The sequence below is a fragment of the Sorghum bicolor genome, chromosome 6, assembly GCF_000003195.3.
Source record: "Sorghum bicolor cultivar BTx623 chromosome 6, Sorghum_bicolor_NCBIv3, whole genome shotgun sequence".
Lineage (NCBI taxonomy): Eukaryota > Viridiplantae > Streptophyta > Magnoliopsida > Poales > Poaceae > Sorghum > Sorghum bicolor.
In genome coordinates this window covers 41,209,655-41,230,021 of record NC_012875.2, presented here as the reverse complement: position 1 = coordinate 41,230,021, position 20,367 = coordinate 41,209,655, and the positions used below count along the sequence as shown (strand labels likewise).

The 20,367-nt window shown below is 49.2% G+C and overlaps 2 protein-coding genes across 5 annotated transcripts; both read left to right on the top strand.

The window, feature by feature from the left end:
• Positions 10,074 to 11,635, top strand: LOC8072044 (protein PYRICULARIA ORYZAE RESISTANCE 21). Of its 4 annotated transcripts, none has more exons than XM_021462728.1 (3): positions 10,074 to 10,409; positions 10,478 to 10,668; positions 10,795 to 11,635. In XM_021462728.1, exons 1-3 carry the CDS (start codon positions 10,285 to 10,287, stop codon positions 11,271 to 11,273), a joined length of 795 nt encoding a protein of 264 aa, XP_021318403.1. In that variant the 5' UTR covers positions 10,074 to 10,284; the 3' UTR covers positions 11,274 to 11,635. The 4 variants fall into 4 exon arrangements, with proteins under 4 accessions (XP_021318403.1, XP_021318402.1, XP_021318404.1 ...); XM_021462727.1 differs by having other exon boundaries at positions 10,108 to 10,409; positions 10,792 to 11,635; XM_021462729.1 differs by having other exon boundaries at positions 10,149 to 10,409; positions 10,574 to 10,668.
• On the top strand, positions 15,621 to 17,965 carry LOC110436461. Its single transcript, XM_021463563.1, has 3 exons — positions 15,621 to 15,833; positions 16,830 to 17,020; positions 17,110 to 17,965. The coding sequence occupies exons 1-3, from the start codon at positions 15,621 to 15,623 to the stop codon at positions 17,963 to 17,965; spliced, it is 1,260 nt and encodes a 419-aa protein (XP_021319238.1).

The following is a 20,367-nucleotide window of genomic DNA, read 5'->3' as shown; positions in this document are numbered from 1 at the left end:
TTCTACACCTAGGTTGTAGAATAACACTTATATATATATATATATATCCATCAAGTATTATTTTTTATCATGTTTATAAAGGGCCCTGAGTTTATAGCAACACAAAAAAATCATGGCAATAGTAACATGATATTGCGTCTATTTAGGATTAGAGTCGCAATATATATCTAACAATTGCAACGCCACACAAGATTATTACAACCCTAAAAAACCATAGCAATAGGAACATGCTATTGCACCCATTCAGGATTCTTGTTGCAATAACCACCTAGCAATTGCAACACTGCCGAAGAATATTGCTTCCCAAAACAATCGTGGCAATAATTACAAGCAAAAGCAACCACATCTAATATAGTTGCAATAACACCAACTAATTGCAATGAAAATCAATACTAATGCAACTCAAAAGCTCCATGGCAATAATAACAACTAATTGCAACACAATTCTTAAATAGTTGTAGTACCACATGTCTGTTACAACGACAAACCATACATATTGCAACATATTTAGTCCGTTGCATTATAGGCACAAATTGCAACCATTTTATGGAAAGGTTGCAACACGACCCCCTAATGGCAACCAAACCAGTGGTGTTGCAGTCGTGTGGGGTAGCATTAGGGGACAATCCTTGTAGTGTTCGACTGGACAGCAGAGCCGTGCAGGTGATCAGCCCGAGCAGTAGGCCTGTAAAATAGTCTGTAGGAGTAGACTAGAGACCGCCCAGAGGGGTGATTATTGTAAACTTTGTGTATAAAGTTTGTAATAAAGCTTAGTTTATCATGACCATGGTTTTGAGCGCTGTAATATTGTTTGAGTGATGTATCACTGAGTCAAAATGACGGCCTCTCAGGACCTTTGTCCTTGAAAGTAATTGTAGCACTTGTCGAATATTCTGCGTATGAAAAATTATATAGCAAGAAAGACAAATTTTATTATTACTCATCATAAAAGATTTACAAATGAAATGTACTGGAACTTAGGGATAGAAACGGCGCAGTTTGTCTATGTGCCAGGAGTTGGGCAAGCGTGTTTCATCTGGGTACGCCAGTCTGTAAGATGTAGGGCGTGTGACTTCGGCGACCACAAAGGGTCCTTCCCAAGGTGTAGACCACTTGTGCATTCCTTCCTGGCTTGTTTTCCACTTGAGTACCAGATCACCGACCACGAAGGAGCGGTCTTTGACGTTCCTGTTGTGGTAGCGCCTAATGGCTTTGAGATACTTCGCTGTTCGGAGGCATGAATTTAGGCGCTTTTCCTCTGTGCAGTTGATTTCGAGCTCTCTAGCGAGGTCGGCTAAAGACTGGTCAAAATGTTCGACTCTTGGAGATCCGAAGACCACGTCTGAAGGAAGCACGGCTTCGGCGCCGTAAACCATGAAATAGGGCGATACACCCGTGTTGCGACTAGTCTGTGTTCGGAGACCCCAGACCACGGCCGACAACTCTTTTATCCATCGACCCGGTGCTCTGTCATTTTCCGTGTACAGCCTTTTCTTTAGAGCATCGATAATCATTCCATTTGCTCGCTCCACCTGACCGTAGGCCCGTGGGTGCGCTACCGATACGTACTTTATGACTATGCCTCTGTCATCGTAGAAGTCCCAGAATGTAGTACCGGTGAACTGAGTGCCAAGGTCAGTGATTATGCTGTTGGGAACCCCGAATCTATGTATGATTTGATTGAGGAACTCCACAGCCTTCTCGGAAGTCGCCTTGACGAGTGGCATGTACTCGATCCACTTCGAGAATTTGTCGATTAGCACGAGCACGAACTTGAAGTTATCGGGGGCCGGCTTGAATGGCCCGATCATGTCGAGGCCCCAACAGGCGAACGGCCAGGATGACGGCATCGTCTGGATCTCGTGAGCGGGTACGTGGGTCCGCTTGGCGAAGAACTGGCATCCTTCACAATGTCGGACCAGCTTCTCGGCGTCGGCGACTGCGGTTGGCCAGTAAAAACCTGCCCGGAAAGCCTTCCCGACCAGTGTTCTGGAAGCGGCGTGGTTGCCACAGGACCCAGCGTGTATGTCATCCAGAAGCTTGACGCCATCATCTTGGGATATACATTTCAGCAGGACTTCTGAACTTGCGTTCTTACGCATAAGTTTGCCATCGACCAGTATGTAATTTCTAGATCACAGGATATGGCGCTCGTTCTCCGTTTTATCTTGAAACCCGAACCAACCGAGAAATACTTGATGAAAGGAGTGCGCCAGTCGTTGCTGCTGGTTGCCGGGGTGGTATCGTCGATGAGCATTGCTTCGTTGGGTGGCTTGTCGACTAGGTCTGTGCCGACGCTTGGCGTGTGAATGTCCTGGACGAAAACGCCTTGTGGAATCTGGGCCCGAGATGATCCTATCTTTGACAACGCATCCGCTGCTTGGTTCCTATCCCGAACCACGTGGATGTATTCTATGCCATAAAAATTGGATTCCCACTTCCGGATTTCCTTGCAGTAGAGGTCCATCTTCTCGTGAGTCGTGTCCCACTCCTTGTTTAGCTGATTGATGACTAGGGCAGAGTCACCGATGACGTAAAGGCGTTTGACTCCTAGTTCAACAGCCAATCGGATGCCATGCAAACATGCTTCGTATTCAGCGACGTTGTTGGATGCCGGAAAGAGGATCCTAAGGACGTAATGGAGTTTGTCCTTGTTGGGTGACACGAAAAGTATTCCAGCACCGGCTCCATTGATGTTCAATGACCCGTCAACGTCAAAGAACATTGACCAGTGGTCGGAGACATCTAGGGAGGGAGGCTCGTTTAGATCCGTCCATTCTGCGATGAAATCGACCAGGGCCTGAGATTTGTCGGTGGTGTGACTCTGAAAGTCTAAGGAAAATAGGCATAGCTCCATTGCCCACTTTACAATTCTTCCATTGGCGTCCTTGTTGCGCAGGATGTCCCCCAGTGGAAAACTGGTCGTAACTAGCACCCGATGTCCGTCAAAGTAGTGCTTCAGCTTTCTTGAGGTGATTAAGATGGCGTAGATTAGCTTTTGTATCTGAGGGTACCTGGTCTTGGATTCGTTTAAGACTTCGCTTATGAAGTATACGGGCCTCTGGACTTTGTAGACGTGGCCTGGTTCATCTCGCTCGACCACGAGCACGGTGGAGACGACCCGATCAGTCGCTGCTATATAAAGGAGCAGGTCCTCGTTGGGCTGAGGTGCAGTGAGAACAGGTGGTGAGGTGAGGAAGGTTTTGAGCTGGGTGAACGTAGCGTTAGCTTCCTCTGACCTGGAGAATTTTTCCGACGCTTTCAGAAGCTTGAAAAAGGGGAGGCCTTTTTCCCCCAGCCTAGAGATGAACCGGCTGAGAGCGGCCATGCATCCGGTGAGCTTTTGAATGTCTTTGACGTTCTTGGGTGGTCGCATATCGAGCACTGCCTTAATTTTTGAGGGGTTCGGTCGTATGCCGTCGCGACTGACGATGTTTCCGAGCAATAGGCCAGAGGGGACCCTGAAGATGCACTTTTTGGGATTAAGCTTCCACTTGTATTTATTTAGTGCTTTAAAAGTGCGGTCCAAGTTATCGATCAGGGTGCTCGCGTCTCTGGTTTTGACGACAACGTCGTCAACATAGGCCTCGATGAGGTCGTCCTGTATCTCGTCGCGGAGGCACTGTTGAATAGTGCGTTGGTAGGTGGCCCCAGCATTTTTCAGTCCAAAGGACATGGTGGTGTAACAATATGCACCAAAAGGAGTGATAAAGGAAGTTTTAATCTGGTCGTCTTCCCTTAGAGAAATCTTTTGATAACCAGAGTAGCAGTCGAGAAAAGACAGGAGTTCGCATCCGGCCGTTGAGTTGAGACCGAAAGGATCTTTAGGACAGTGTTTATTGAGATCAGTGTAATCAACGCACATTCTCCATTCATTATTCTTTTTTCTTACAAGGACTGGATTGGCAAGCCAATCAGGATGATACATTTCTTTAATAAATTCGGCTGCTAGTAGCTGTGTTATTTGTCCTAATAGCCTCCTTTTTGTCACGAGCGAACCGTCGTAATTTTTGCTTGATGGGTCTTGCGGTCTTCGAGATGTTTAAGGAGTGCTCGATTAGGTTTCGTGGGACGCAAGGCATGTCTGCGGGTTTCCATGCGAAAACGCTTACATTGTCCCTTAGAAACCTAACGAGCGCGTCTTCCTATTTGGGGTCCAGATTGGCCCCGCTGAGAGCGGTCTTGTCGGGGCTGCCGTTGACCAGCTGTACTTCTTTATGCTCTTTGGACTTAGAGCTTTTCTTGGGAGCTTCCTGCTCGGGTATTTGGAGCTGGTCGAGGGGAATTTGTGTGGCTTGAGCTGTAGTTTCTGCTATGCGAATTGAGAGGTCGATCGCCTCAGTGATCTTGAAGCTTTCCTCCTCGCAAGTGTATGCGGTGTAGACGTTGCCTCTGACGGTTAAAACACCCTTCTCGGTTGGCATCTTGAGGACCAGGTATGAGTAGTGTGGGACTGCCATGAACTTGGTCAACGATAGGCGGCCTAGAATGGCATGGTAGGTACCGTCGAAGTCGGCGACCACAAAGTTGACAAACTCTGTGCGGAAGTGGTCTGGTGTTCCGAACTGGACGGGCAGTGTTATCTTCCCAAGGGGTACTGAACTTTGACCTGGCAGGACGCCCCAGAACTGAGCGTCATTCGGCTTCAGCTGTGCTGGGGTTAGCTTGAGGGCAGGTAAGTTGTTGCGGAAAAGAATATCGATGGAGCTGCCCCCATCGACAACCACGCGCTCGAATCTGACGCTGTTGATGCAAGGGTCCAGGATTAGAGGAAAACGCCCTGGCTCTAGGATTGCGGCCCACTGGTCCTTCCTGTTGAAAGAGATCTCTCTGTGTGACCAGGGAGGGAATTTTGGGTCAGCGATCAGGCCGTCTGCGCTATCCACATTGAGGTAGGCTCTCTTCAGGAGCTTTCTTTCTCGTTTAGACTTTATGGAAACTTCGCCTCCGAAGATGGAGTGCACCATATCGGTGGGACTGACATACTTGTGTCGTGGGTCCCTATCCTGGTCGTCGTCTTCGTCTTCGTGACCATGTCTGTCTTGTTTCCCGTTTTTGTTGACGGAATCCCCCCGAGCAGCCCGCTGTGTGCAGATGCTTTTGAGGACACGGCATTCTTCCATCGTGTGATTGGACTTGGGATGGAGTTGGCATGGTCCTTTTAGCGTCTTGTTGTAGTCCTCTTGGCAGTCTCGCCGTCCATTGGGGCGCTTGACTGTGTTCACCTCGTGGTCATTGTCACGAGGTCGCTTGCCTCTGAAATCATCGTGGTTGTCGTGTCGCCTGTCCCAACCTTCTCGGTGGTCGCGGTTGTAACTGCGACAGGGGTTCCGGTTGTCGAAGCGTCCACGACTGTCATCTCGTCGTGGAGGCTGGTCGGCGTCTCTCGCATCTTCTCGGATGAGTTTTTCTGCGTCGTTGGCATCAGCGTAGTTTTTGGCCGTGGCGAGGAGTTCGGCGACCGTGGCTGGTCTTTTGCGCAGTAGCTTGTTTCGCAGTGCTTCATGAAAGCGTAGACCCTTGATGAAGGCCGATATAGCCTCGTCATGAGAAATCTTCAGAATCTTGAGGCGCATATCCAAGAAACATCGGATGTAATCACGCAAAGGTTCATTCTTCCTGTCTCTTATCCTCTCGAGATCGTATTTGTTTCCGGGCTGCTCGCAGGTAGCAATGAAATTGTCAATTAACGCCTGGCGCAACTCCTCCCAAGAATCGAAGGAGTCCTCGGGTAGGCCGAGGAGCCATTGATGACCAGCCTGGTCGAGGACTACTGGGAAGTAGTTTGCCATGACGTGCTCGTCTCCCGCTACAGATCGGACCGCGATCTTGTAAAGAGTGATCCAATTTTCAGGGTTTTCCTTGCCATCATATTTTTTAAGCTTCTCGAGCTTAAAGTTGCGGGGCCATACAACTTGGCGAAGGCGTGAAGAAAACTGCCTTAAGCCGGGAGGGCCATGTGCTGCATCGTACTCAATGCGTCATAGGTTTTCGTGTACCGCTCTTTCCGTAGCACGCCTGTTGATGAGATCGCGGGAGTCCTTAGGAGGGATGTTGTATTGTAGATCCCTGTCCTGGTTTACTTCCTGACCACGCCCGCGCCTCTGCTCGCGGTAACCGCCGGTGTCCTGACCACGGTTGTCGCGTCCTACGTCCTTCCTGCGGCCGTTGGGGGAGCGGCTATGATGGCGCCCACTGGGTCGTGGTGAAGTCCGGCTGCGATGAGTCTAGTCGGAGGAGACCTCTGTGTAGGAAACGGCTCGGACTCTTTTGAGCAAAGTGGCCGTCTGCCCCATTGCGGCGATCAGGTGTGCTCGTATGCTGGATCGGATACCCTAGTATTCCAGGGTGTCGGGGAACCGGTCCAGGTTTGCCATGGCGACAGCCACGTTAACGCTTGGCGTCTTGTAGACTGTCTGGTTCCCGACCATGTTGAAAGCATCGCTGAGGTTTTGTGGCGCAAGTTGCCGTTCCTCGTCCGCTCGACGCTGAGCACGATCGGCATTGCGCTGCTCGCGAAGTTGCTTTTGCTCGTCGGTTTCGCCATCGACAACTGGTTCGTCAATGCTGACGTTAAAAATCAGATCTCCTCTTCGAGGCGAGAAGACTGGAAAACGAAAAAAACCCGGAGGGTATGGTGGTAGATCCAGGTCGTAGTCTTCGTCCTTGGAGTGTAGAACCTCGGTAGGGACGGACCCTGTGCTGGAGTTCGTACTGGTAGCCTTATTGTCTGGCAAGACGCGGATGGATAACATGTTGACGTAATGGCGAGCTGCTCGGCTGCTCGGGCGTGATGAAAAACCCGCCTTGCTGAACAGAGATCGTGTATGCCGCGAATACTGGTCGGCCGTGTTGTTCAGACCATAAGGCCAATTTTGGTCTGGGGAAGCTGTCTTGAGCTTGACAGATCGTCCCATGGGGGACGACGTTATTGTTAGGGACGTCTCCAGCTGTTCGTGCGTGGTGACACGAGTTGGCCAGCAGGAGTCGAAAAAATTTGTTGACGCCGCCTGATCAGATTCGCGCGAGATGAAATCCACCAGGTTGGAGGCTTCGAGAAGCCTGAGGTCGGCGCGATCAAGGGCTTGGAGAAGATCCGAGTTGTCGACCCTCTTTACCCTGTAATGAGGGAGTGGAGGTCGGGTGCTCGGAGTTGGCGTGATCGGAGTCGACGCCTCTGCTGCCGTAGATTGGATCTGGGCTTCTTCCGAAGTCGTGGTCGTGAGGCCGCCGCCATGAGTTGTCCACGTGATCTGGCCGATGGTGAACGTGAGGCCTTCAGCCACGGCTGCGGAAGCTGGAATGATGACCATCTTGTTCGTCGGAAGAGCTGTACGCACATCCCCTACGTGGCGCGCCACTGTTGACGAAAGCTAGTCGGCAGTCTACCTTGGGGTATACCCACGGTAGAAATTTATCGGTAGACGGTGCGCAAGCTACGAACTTGATGGTGACGCAAGACACAGACAAGGTTTTTATCCAGGTTCGGCCGCCATGTGGGCGTAATACCTACGTCCTGCGTCTGATTGTATTGGATTGTGTTGAGATGAATTGATCTAGGAGGTTCCCTTGCCTCTCCTTATATAGTCCGAAGGGCAGGGTTACAAATCTGGAAACTAATTCTAGTCAGTTACAATTGCCATAGATAACACGATATCAATTCCTACTCTAACCGACTAGAATCCTCTTCGATCTCCACATCTTGTTTCCTTTCGTGAGACTCCGAGCAGTTGGATCAAACCCGAGTCTGCCTCATGATGGACCAAGTTTTCTGGCCCAAGTCTAGCCGTATGGGTATAGGGGTTTATTCCCGTAGCAGTGGAGCTCTCATGGCCCGCATCGCGTGCCCGGCGGCAGAGCTTGTCCTTGCAATAGCAGATCTTGTGGATCCCTGTAGTGGAGCTCACATGATATCCTTGCGGCTTCAGATCTCCCAATCCCTAGCGTGTCATGTGGATCCACGATGGCAGAGCGTCAACGACACTATATATCCACAATAGAGCATCGACTGTTGAGGTCCTATTGATGGTGTCGGATCCGGCCAGCACATGCTTCCACGTAGCAACAACAAATCCACCACCACTGCCTCCCCATCAATAATGGGCTATGACGATAACAACCAAGTGGACTGCTGAGACAGGCTCTTTAGCGGGCTCCACGGGCTCAATTCGCTCAACGGGCTCGCTAGCAGTTTTTAATTTTTGTTTTCTGAGTTCTGTATATGGAGGCAAGCAATTGTGCAATCTGTGAAAATCTAGATTAAGGGAGGTGGGCAATTGTGCCAATTAAGTAAATCTCAATTAACAGAGGTGATAGCTCGGAGGAGAATGAGCTGCCTGCCTTCGAAAATCAATTTTGGCCATCTCTTAAAAAGGTGGAGCCGCTCTCACTTAGACCTGACTGTGCGACTGCCACATCCTCATGAGTCTACAGCCTTGCCCACAAGGTTGAGGAAGATGCTAGCTCCTTGGCCCATGTCTCCTCCTTCATCCCCATATCAATCAAGGTGTGGTCAAGATCTGACACCTGTAGGAGGTCATCCATGGTGTCTCCTGTCAGCGAAGATGGTGGAGGGCATAGCCCTATCCCTCACTACTGAACTCATTATGGCACGGTTATGTGGCACCACCCTCGGCCTCACGTCCCTATTGATTGTCTGTTCTGGAATCTCTGTTGCGCGGGATCCTGATCTCATCCGTGCCTTCCTTCTATTTGTTGGCTCTAGTCAAGAACACCCTAGAGCTTTTTGGGTCCAGCAGTTCCGTGATATTGGCTTTGTCCTATTTAAATTTTACTATGTTACACTTATTTTTAGTGGCTGCTTGAGTGTTACACCTATTTTCAGAAATCTTTTTTAGCTGCGTCTGAAATAAGAAGGGCCAAAAGGCGCATCTAAAAATTATTTTTTTTTGTAGTGAGGACTAAGTGTTGACACGCTAAACATTCAAAGATATGCAAGAGACTAGCTTATCATTAAGAGCCAACTCTTCCATTCTCTCCTCGTATATATATGAAAGACTGATGACATGGAATCTAATCACTCCATATCTTAGATTATAAGATGTTTTGACTTTTCTAAATATTTCGATTTTACTATGTATAGTAAATATATTTAAGTACGTAGAAAAAAGCTATATGTACGTATCACGAAAATCAAAAGTGTCTTATGGCTTAGATAGAGCGAGTATGAGCTAACATACATGATACGTTTTGTTTTGCGAAGAATTCATGGCTCTTTTGGAGATGCCTTATAAACAATTTTTGTGCGTTTATATGATATCATCACAATTGTATTTGCAAAAGAACTAACAGTTAAACATATATTCTTTGCTTCTAGGAGTATGTAAGTACAAATCATTCTACAGGGTATGATCTCATTGTGCACATGGGGGTCGTCCTCGTAGCAGGAGGCACGCATTAAGTACAACCACCGAGCGGCAACTAATCCGACGACTTACCTATTGCAAACTCGTACTCCAACCTTGCTATTTGCTCGCGCACTTCCACCAACATTCATGTACTTAGTCTCTTCTTGACAATTTCCTTCTCCTTCGAAGAAAAGCAAAGATATACTCCCTCTATATCATGAAGGTAGATGTTTAAGACATGATTGTGATAACCAAGGAGTGATTAATTAGAGATTAACTTTCCATCTTTACCCTTATTAAATAGCAGTGTGCGTGCTATCTAAACAACAAACTACACTAGCTCAGTTGACTTGCATCGCGCAACTTGATGCCAGTGTATCCCCAGTTCGAACCCCCTTGGCTGCATAATTTTTTGCATGCATCGCGTGGAGGAGGTTGCGCGCGTGCTTAGCTTTGAAGCGGGGCAACGACTGGTGAGTGCATGCATGCGCATTAATGCTGTGCAGCTGAGGGCAGCTAAAGAGCCAGGGGCAAATAAGTCCGGTTTTCGCCTAAGCACTCAGAACGTCAGCTAATGTGAAATCAACACCAATGCCTAAAACATCTACCTTCATGATATGGAGGGAGTATAGGACGAGATCACGAGATAAGGGAAAAGGATGTCAAGGGCACCAAATTCGATCGAGCGGCCGGGCACTGCGCCCGTGAATGGACGGGGCTGCCGTTCTCAGCCCTGGGATCGGTCGATCACGCAGCATCCAAACAAAACAATGGGAATCGCAGCCGTCGACACGGTCTGTGGCTTTCGCCATCCTTGGTTCCAAACGGCATTCAAAGTCCCCAACCATCCGGATGTGATCCCCCCACCAAATGCTTCCTAGGCGCACCTGTGCTTGTGCTATAATAACGCGCACGGATGCACCTCGCTGATCGATCACTCATCACCGGCGGCGGCCGGGATCCACCCACCTGCTCTGCTCATCGATCGGAAATCTCACCTGCATTTTTCTTCAGAGTCGTCGGCCGGCTTGCAAAGCAAAGGTGAGCTCAAATAATAAATCTCTAGGCCTTACTACGTACACTTGATCTGAGGTGGTCCTCTGAAACAGCTTACAGCAGAGAATCAGAGATGCTCTGCTCGTCGGAAGAAATCACCTGCATTGTTGCCTGGTTCATTGCATATTTTTTTTGTTGATATACTGCAGAGATATAATCATGGCGACGCTCATCATCACCGTCAACCTAGAGTGCTGCCGCTGCAGCAGCAAGATCCAGAAGATCCTCTGCTGCATCCAACAAGGCATGCACACCATCTTTCAATAATTCACATCATATATACTATCACTATGTCTGTAGCTCAGTCTATCTGCTCGATCGACTCATCATCACGGTTAATACATATGATCACTTTTTCATGGCATAGAAGGAGAGTTCGTCATCGAGAAGATCGTGTACGAGAAGGACAAGGTTTTCGTCACAGGCCCATTCGACGCCAACAAGCTGTCCAGCAAGCTGTGGTGCAAGGCTGGAAGAATCATCAAGAACATCGAGGTCGCCAAGCCGACACCAAAAAAGTCACCTGAACCACCCAAACCGCCCAAGCCAGAGCCACTTTCATGCAAGCTGATATACCCTTATTACCCTTACCCGTTCCCGTGCCCACAGCCCGGTGCATGGCCGTGCAGCTGCCCAATGCCTCACTGTGGGTGCCAGCCGAAGCCGCCGGCGCCGGAACCGCCGGCGCCACCACCTCCGCCGTCGAAACCGCCGGCGTGCCAGTGCCCCACGTGGCCATCGTGCTACTGCGGCGGCTACCCGCCGTACCAGCCGCTGCCGACGACCATGCCGTACCCGATGATCGTCTGCGATGACAGCCCGCCCTATGGCGCCTGCACCGTAATGTAATGTTACTGAATACTGCATGCCTCTGCTGCTACTGTTTCCGGCCAGGTTCCAGCCTTAAAAGAAACAGGTCATACTCTAGGTAATAGAGTATATGCTTACGTATGTGGTATGTATTCATGCCTAGCTACTTATGGAAGTGGCTTTCTATATTACCTAAAAAATGCTAGGGCATTTCATTATCAGTGAGTAGTTACCTGTGTACCAAAACTCACGAGTCACGGCAGTCATCAAATATATGATATTATGCAGAATATTATCTTTGTAGGAAGGTCCTCCCAATTTTCATCTATGCCGATGTATATATGTGTCAAATACATGTTTCGGAGCATCATCATACTGCAATATATAGATGTAACTGTCAATGCTATGGCTGCAAAATCTTTATTTTTCTATTACTGGCACTAGCTCCTTTTAAACATAATACAGGCTCCTAATTAGACATTGATTATCATGCTTCTAAATCGCTGTCATCAACACTACGGAAAGAAAAGTTTCAAATTTGCGCTTCCAATCGCTTCGCGTCGCCACCGCTAAATATCATTGTTTTCTTGATTTAATTCGTGAAAGGGTAATAACGTCATTGTACAAGGTCCTATCAAACCTCAACTCCTATCCCGCCACTGCCCCCTCCATGTGCTCGGTTGGGGAGCTGAGGGTTGGTAAGGAGGGGTCAGGCCCGGATCTCGCCAAAGATGATGCCGGAGCGGCGCAGTGCGTTGAGGTCCTCCCACGGACAAACAACGATGCCGAAGACGATCCAAGAACGGCGGCAGATACGCATAATGAACTCAATGAACCCTAACAAGAAAATATACATTTAACCATACTACTTGAATTATACACCCTAACCATACCAACCAAAATATTTTCATAATTATGGATTTATCCGTTTACCCTTTATTAAATAAAAGAACTAGAAAAAAGAATTACCACTATTGTATTTGGAGGTTGTGGGGGTATAAACCACTATACCCTTACGGCTAGACTTGGACCAGGAGATTTGGCCCATTACGAAGCAGTTTGAGGCTTGATCCAACAGCTCGGAGTTACACGCAAGGAAACAAGACGTACAGATTAAGCAGGATTCTAGTCGGTTAGCATAGGAATTGATATCGCATTATCTATGGCAATTGTAACTGACTAGGATTAGTATACAAATCTGTAACCCTGCCCTCTGGACTATATAAAGAGAGGCAAGGGAACCCCCTTAAACAATTCAACTCAACACACAGCAATACAATCAGACGCAGACGCAGGACGTAGGTATTATGCCCACACGGCGGCCGAACCTGGATAAAAACCTTGTCTGTGTCTTGCGTCACCATCGAGTTCGTAGCTTGCGAACCTATATGCCGATAAACTACTACGGTGGGTATACCCCAAGGTAGACTGCCGACTAGCTTTCGTCGACAGTGGTGCGCCAGGTAGGGGGTGTGCGTATAGTTCTCCAGACGAACAAGATGGTCATCATCCCCGCCTCCGCTGCCGTGGCTGAAGGCCTCACATTCACCGTCGGCCAGATCACCTAGATGACTCACGTCGGCGGCTTTACAACCACGACCTTGGAAGAGAATCAGATCCGATCTGAAACGGCGGAGGTGGTGGTCCTGATCACGCCGACCACGACCACTACGACTCCGACAACCCGACCTCCGCTTCCTCGTTACAAGGGGAAACAAATCGATAATTCCGATCTACTTGAAGCCATCGATCACGCCAATCACAGGCTTCTTGAAGTCTCCGATCTGGTGGATTCAATCTCATGCCAGACTGCTCGAGCACCGACTCTCGTCGACCAACTTGTGCCACCACGCACGAACGGCTAGGGACGTCCTTGATGACAACAGTAACTCCTGAAAGGCGAACTATCCAGTTCAAGACAACCTCTCCAAACGGGAGTCTTCCTCATGGTCTGAGTAACGCGGCCGACCAGGTCTCGTGCCATACTCGTTCCCTATTCAGAAAGATGGACCTGTCTTCACGACAACCCGTGCCCCCAGCACGTCACTTCGTCAATATGGTTTCTGTCCGTACTTTGCCAGAAGACAACACCGCCAGCACAAACTCAAGTACATGATCTGTCCCTACCGAGATTTTACGCCCCGAGGACGAAGTTTACGACTTGGATCTACCGCCTTACCCCCCGTGTTTTCCCCGCTTCTCGGTTTTTCCACCTCGATGAGGAGATTTGGTTTTCAATGTCAGCAACGATGAACCAGTCATCGACGGAGAAACTGACGAGCAAAGGCAGCAGCGTGAGCAGCGCAACGCTGACCGCGCTCAGCGATAAGCAGACGAAGAGCAGCGACAGCTGGTCCCCAATAACCTTGACGACGCCATCGATATGGTTGGGAACCAGCAAGTATTCAAGACACCAAGCGCCAATGTGGCTGTCGCCATAGCAAACCTCGACCGACTCCTAGATACCCTAGAATACTTGGGTGTTCGGACCAACATACGGGCGCACTTAATTGCTACAATGGGACAAACTTTAGATCTCCTCAGAAGGGTCCAAGCCATCTCCTACACGGAGGTCACCTCCGACCAGACCCATCGCAGTAGGGCCTCACCACGACCCGGCAGGCATCGTCGTAGTCATTCGCCCATCAATGACCGCAGAAAGGAAGCCCATCGCGACGATCGTGGTCGGGACGCCGGCCGCAACCGCGAGCAAAGACGCGGACACGACCAGGGACGAAACCGTGATCTACGGCAGAACCTCTCTCACAAGGATGCCCGTGAGCGCATCAATAGACGCATCAATGATAGAGCTGCACACGAAAACGTGTGCTGCATCGAGTATGATGCAGCTCACGCCCCCCTGGCCTAAAACAGTTCTCCTCACATCTCTGGCAAGTTCTTTGACCGCGCAATTTCAAGCTCGAGAAGCTCAAAAAATATGACGGCAAGGAAAACACCGAGAACTGGATCACCCTTTATGAGATCGCGGTCCGGTCAGCAATAGGGGACGAGCATGTCATGGCAAATTATTTCCCAGTCGTCCTCGACCAAGCTGGTCACCAATGGCTCCTCGGCTTGCCTGAAGACTCATTTGACTCATGGGAACAACTGTGGCAGGCATTCATCGACAACTTCATCGCTACCTGCGAGCAGCTGGGAAACAAGTACGATCTTGAGAGTATAAGCGACCGGAAAAACGAGCCCCTGTGTGATTACATCCGACGCTTCTCGGATATGCGCCTCAAGATCCCAATGATTTCCCACGACGAGGCTATTTCGGCTTTCATCAAAGGTCTCTGCTTCCACGAAGCTTTGAGAAGCAAGCTACTACGCAAGAGGCCGACCATGGTCGCCGAACTCCTCGCCACGGCCAAAAATTTCGCCGACACCGACGATGCAGAAAAGCTCATCAGAGAGGACGTCCGAGGAACCGAGCACCCTCCCCGACGGGACGACAACCGTGGACGTTTCGACAACCGAAACCCTCGGCGTGGTGATAACCGTGACCTTCGAGAAGGGTGGGATAGGCACCGCGACAACCGCGATGACTTCAGAGGCAAGCGACCTCATGACAATGATCACGAGGTGAACACAGTGAAGCATTCCAATGGATGACGAGACTATCAGAAAGATTACAACAAGACCTTGAAAGGACCGTGCCAACTTGATCCCAAGTCTAACCACACGATGGAAGAATGTCGTGTCCTCAAGAGCATTTACATGCAGCGGGCCACTCAGGGAGACGTCACCAAAACTGCTGGGAAACATGACAGGCGCAACTAAGAGGACGAAGACGATGACCAGGATAGGGACCCACGGCATCAATACGTCAATCCAATCGACGTAGTTCACTCCATCTTTGGAGGGAAGGTTTTGATCGAGTCAAAGCAGGAAAGGAAACTTCTCAAGAGGGCCTTCCTAAATCTGGATAGCTCTGACGAATTGATCACCGATCCAAAGTTCCCACCCTGGTCGCATCGAGAGATCTCCTTCAGCAGACAAGACCATTGGGCTACCATCCTAGAACCATGACGTTTCTCGTTAATCCTGGACCCGTGCATCAACAGTGTTAGATTCAAGCGCGTGCTCGTAGACGGTGGCAGCTCCATCGACATCCTGTTTCGCAATAGCTAGCCTGCTCTCAAGCTAACCCCAGCGTAGCTGAAACCATTTGAAGCCCAGTTCTGGGGTGTTCTACCAGGCCAAAGCTCAATACCTCTTGGCCAAATAACGTTGCCCGTCCAGTTTGGAACGCCAGACCACTTTCGCATAGAATTTGTAAACTTCGTGGTCGCCGATTTCGATGGAACTTATCACGCCATTCTAGGCCATCCTTCTCTCACCAAGTTCATGGCAGTTCCACACTATTCATACTTAGTCCACAAGATGCCAACCGAGAAGGGCGTCCTGACCGTCAGAGGCAACGTTTACATGGCATACACCTGCGAGGATGAAAGCTTCAAGATCACCGAAGCCATTGACCTCTCAATTCGGATGGTAGAAATGGTGTCCCAAGCAGCAGAAGTCTCATCCGATCAGCTCAAGCTACCCGAGCAGCAGACCCCAAGAAAGAACACCAAGTCCCAAGAGCACAAGGAGGTCCACCTGGTCGACGGCGATCCAGAGAAAACGGCTCTCATCAGATCCAATTTGGACACCAAATAGGAAGACGTGCTTGTCAGGTTTCTAAGGGATAACGTAAGCGTTTTTGCATGGACACCCGCAGACATGCCCGGTGTCCCACAAAGCTTGATCGAGCACTCCTTAAACGTCTCGAAGACCGCAAGATCAATCAAGCAGAAGCTACGACAGTTCGCTCGCGACAAAAAGGAGGCTATTCGGACAGAGATTACATGGCTTTTAGCAGCCGGGTTTATTAAGGAAGTGTATCACCCCGATTGGCTCGCCAATCCGGTCCTTGTAAGAAAAAAGAATAATGAATGGAGAATGTGCGTCGATTACACCGATCTCAATAAACACTGTCCTAAAGATCCTTTTGGTCTCCCCCGCATAGACGAGGTGGTCGATTCAAGGGCCGGATGCGAATTGCTCTCTTTTCTTGACTGCTACTCTAGTTATCACCACATCTCGTTAAAAGAGGACGACTAGATTAAAACCTCTTTCATCACTCCCTTTGGAGCATACTGCTACACAACCATGTCCTTTGGACTAAAAAATGTCAGAGCCATTTACCAACGCGCTATCCAACAATGTCTCCACGACGAGATACGCGACGACCTTGTCGAAGCCTACGTCGATGACGTTGTCGTCAAAACCAGAGACGCCATCACTCTGATCGACAACCTAGACTGCACCTTTAAAGCGCTAAATAGATACAAGTGAAAGCTTAACCCCAAAAAGTGCATCTTTGGTTTCCCTTCCGGCATACTGCTCGGTAACGTCGTCAGCCGCGATGGCATACGACCGAACCCCTCAAAAGTCAGGGCGGTGCTCGATATGCGACCACCCAGAAATGTAAAAGACGTCCAGAAACTCATAGGATGCATGGCTTCTCTTAGCTGGTTCATTTCTAGACTGGGAGAGAAAGGGCTCCCCTTCTTCAAACTACTAAAAGCATCCGAAAAATTCTCCTAGACAGAGGAAGCCGACGCTGCATTCACGCAGCTCAAGATTTTCCTCACTTCAGCTCCTGTCCTCACTGCGCCTCAACCTAACGAGGACCTACTCCTCTACATCGCGGCAACCGACCGAGTCGTCTCCACGGTGCTTGTAGTGGAGTGGGACGAACCGGGCCACGTCTACAAAGTCCAGCGACACAGCGACCAGTATACTTCATAAGTGAAGTTTTACATGAGTCCAAGACTAGGTACCCCCAGATACAAAAGTTAATCTATGCTATTCTAATCACTTCTAGGAAGTTGAAACATTATTTCGATGGCCATCGCATCATAGTAACTGCAAGCTTTCCGCTCGGGGACATCTTGCGCAATAAGGACACCAATGGTAGAATTGTAAAATGGGCTATGGAGCTATGCCCCTTTTCGTTGGATTTCCAGAGTCGTACAATCGTCAAGTCTCAAGCACTGGTCTACTTCATCACAGAATGGACAAATCTCAATGCACCGCCTGCTCCAGATATCTCCGACCACTGGTTAATGTTTTTTGACGGGTCCTTAAAGATCAACGGCGCTGGCGCCGGGATCCTTTTTGTTTCACCAAACAAGGACAAACTACGTTACGTCCTTAGAATCCTCTTCCCGCCGTCTAACAATGTCGCCGAGTATGAAGCATGCTTACATGGCATACGATTGGCCGTGGAATTAGGAGTCAAGCGCCTTTACGTCCACGGCGACTCTACCCTGGTCATTAACCAGCTAAATAAGGAGTGGGACACGACTCATGAGAAAATGGATTTGTACTGCAAGGAGATCCACAAATGGGAAGCAAACTTTTATGGAATAGAGTACATACACATAGTTCGGGACAAGATTCAAGCAGCGAATGCGCTGTCAAAGATAGGATCATCCCAGGCTCAGATTCCACAAGGCGTTTTCGTCCAAGACATTGAGAAACCGAGCATCGGACACGACCAGGTCGATAAGCCAAATAACGAGGCACTGCTCGTCCAGGATGTCACTTCGACAACCAGCAGTGACGACTGGCGCACGCCTTTCATCAAGTATCTCTCGGACGGTTCCGGCTTTCAAGACAAGACTGAGAACGAACGCCTCATTCGACGATCCATAAACTACATACTGGTCGATGGTTGACTTATGCGTAAGAACGCCAATTCAGAAGTCATGTTAAAGTGCATCACCCAAGATGATGGCATCACGCTGCTAGACGATATACACGCTGGACCCTATGGCAATCACGCAGCCTCTCAAACGCTGGTCAGAAAAGCTTTCTGAGCAGGATTTTACTGGCCGTCCGCTGTGGCCGACGCCGAGAAGCTGGTCCAGCGATGTGAGGGCTGTCAATTCTTCACCAAGAGTACTCATATACCCGCTCACAAAATCCAGACGATACCATCATCTTGGCCATTCGCCTACTGGGGCCTAGGCATGATCGGGCCATTCAAACCCACGCCCGGCAATTTCAAGTTCGTATTCGTGCTGGTCGACAAGTTCTCCAAGTGGATCGAGTACATGCCATTGGTCAAAGCAACTTCAGAAAAAGCTATAGAATTCCTCAATCAAATCATACACCGATTCAGGGTTCCTAATAGCATAATCGCCGACTTGGGTACTCAGTTCACTAGCACTACATTCTGGGACTTCTGTGATGACAGAGGCATAGTCATAAAGTACGTGTTGGTAGCTCATCCCCGAGCCAATGGACAAGTCGAGCGAGCAAATGGGATGATTGTAGACGCCTTAAAAAAGAGGCTGTACAAGGAAAATGACAAAGCACCGGGAAGGTGGATGAAAGAATTGCCAGCTGTGGTCTGGTGTCTCTGAACGCAGCCTAGTTGGAACACTGGTGTATCCCCCTATTTCATGGTATACGGGGCTGAGGCGCTGCTCCCCTCCGATATAGTGTTCGGATCCCCAAGAGTCGAACATTTCGGCCTGTCTTCAGCAGACCATGCTAGAGAAGTTGAAATCAATTGCACATAGGAGAAACGGTTAGATTCTTGCCTCTGAATAGCAAAGTTCCTCGAAGCTATACGACGATATTACAACAAAAATGTCAAAGAGCGCTCCTTCGTGGTCGGCGATCTGGTGCTCAAATGGAAAACAAGCCAGGACGGAATGCACAAGCTATCCACGCCCCAGGAGGGACCTTTCATGGTCGCCAAAGTCACGCGTCCCACCTCTTACAGGCTGGCTTACCCAGACGGCACAAGTCTGCCCAATTCGTGGTACATAGACAAACTACGGTGGTTTTACCCCTAGAAGCAGTACATCTTACTTGTATCTTTTTCCTTATGAATAATAGTTTCATTTTTTGCTCTATACCTCTTTACATGTAGACTATTCACCAAGAACGCCATTGTTTGTTCTCGACACGCCACACAATGAAATCAAATAAGGATATCCGATAATCTTCATTCCAGTGATACATCACTCTCACAAATTATTTACAACGCTCAAAACCATGGTTTATAAATTTAGACTTTATTACAAACTTTTCAAACAAAGTTTACAATAAAAGCCCCTCTAGGCGGTTCCTAGTCTACGCCTACAGACTAAACCGGGGCCTGCTGCTCGGGCTGCTCACACGTGCGGGCTTCTGGTGCCGTTGATGAGGTCGGGGCCACCGGCACTTGGTTGGTCGGGACCGCAGGTGCTGATCGCCCATCTCCCTCAACGGATGCCTCCGACCACTCCCTGGTCGACCTATCTGACCTTGGTTGACTAAGGGGAGTAGATGTCCCACAAAGGTTGATGTCGCCGATCACTGTCGACGACAAGTCCAGTAGGCTGACACGAAGGTCATCAGTCTCCTTCGGATTGACCTCCTTGGGGTACCCCTCCTCCAGGCGGGACAGGTCGACTAGGGGGTAGTGAGCATGTACCATGCTAAGGACATGGGCTCCGGTGAACTCCCTGGCGTCCTTCATGAACTGCTAGAGCCAGCCCCATGCTTCCTGTGCTTTCTCAACCGGAGTCTGCCTTTGAGCACAGGGCTGGTCCTCGGGGAGTTTCGGACTGATCAGATCTAGCACTGGGGCGACTCCCTTTCAGATCTTGATGCAGTTGGCCTTCCATGAGTCCCGGTCTTTGACTAGATCCTCGACATGCTTCTTAGTATTAGCCTTGAGCACTATGACAAGTTTTAAAAAAAAAGGACAGTTAATCTCATGCTACTACAAAAAAAGATTTCACATTCGGCGTGTCAAAACCGATCTTACCAGTCAGCTCCCAGTTCCTGGTCTTTAGTTCTTCTCCGACCTTTCACTCGCTCTCCAGCGCGCGAGCACGCTCCTGTGAAAGGTCCAAATGGCTAGAGGGGGGGTGAATAGCCTATTTAAATTTTCTACAACCTTCAACTAGACAAGTTGATTACTAAGACAAAAGGCGAAGCTATTCTAGCACTAGCACAACTAAGCTATGCAAGCCACCTACACAAGTCTAGCAAGAAAGCTAAACACTAGATACAACAAGAAAGCACAACTAGAAGCTAGCTACACTCCTAAACAAGATAGCTAAACTAAACAAGCTACACC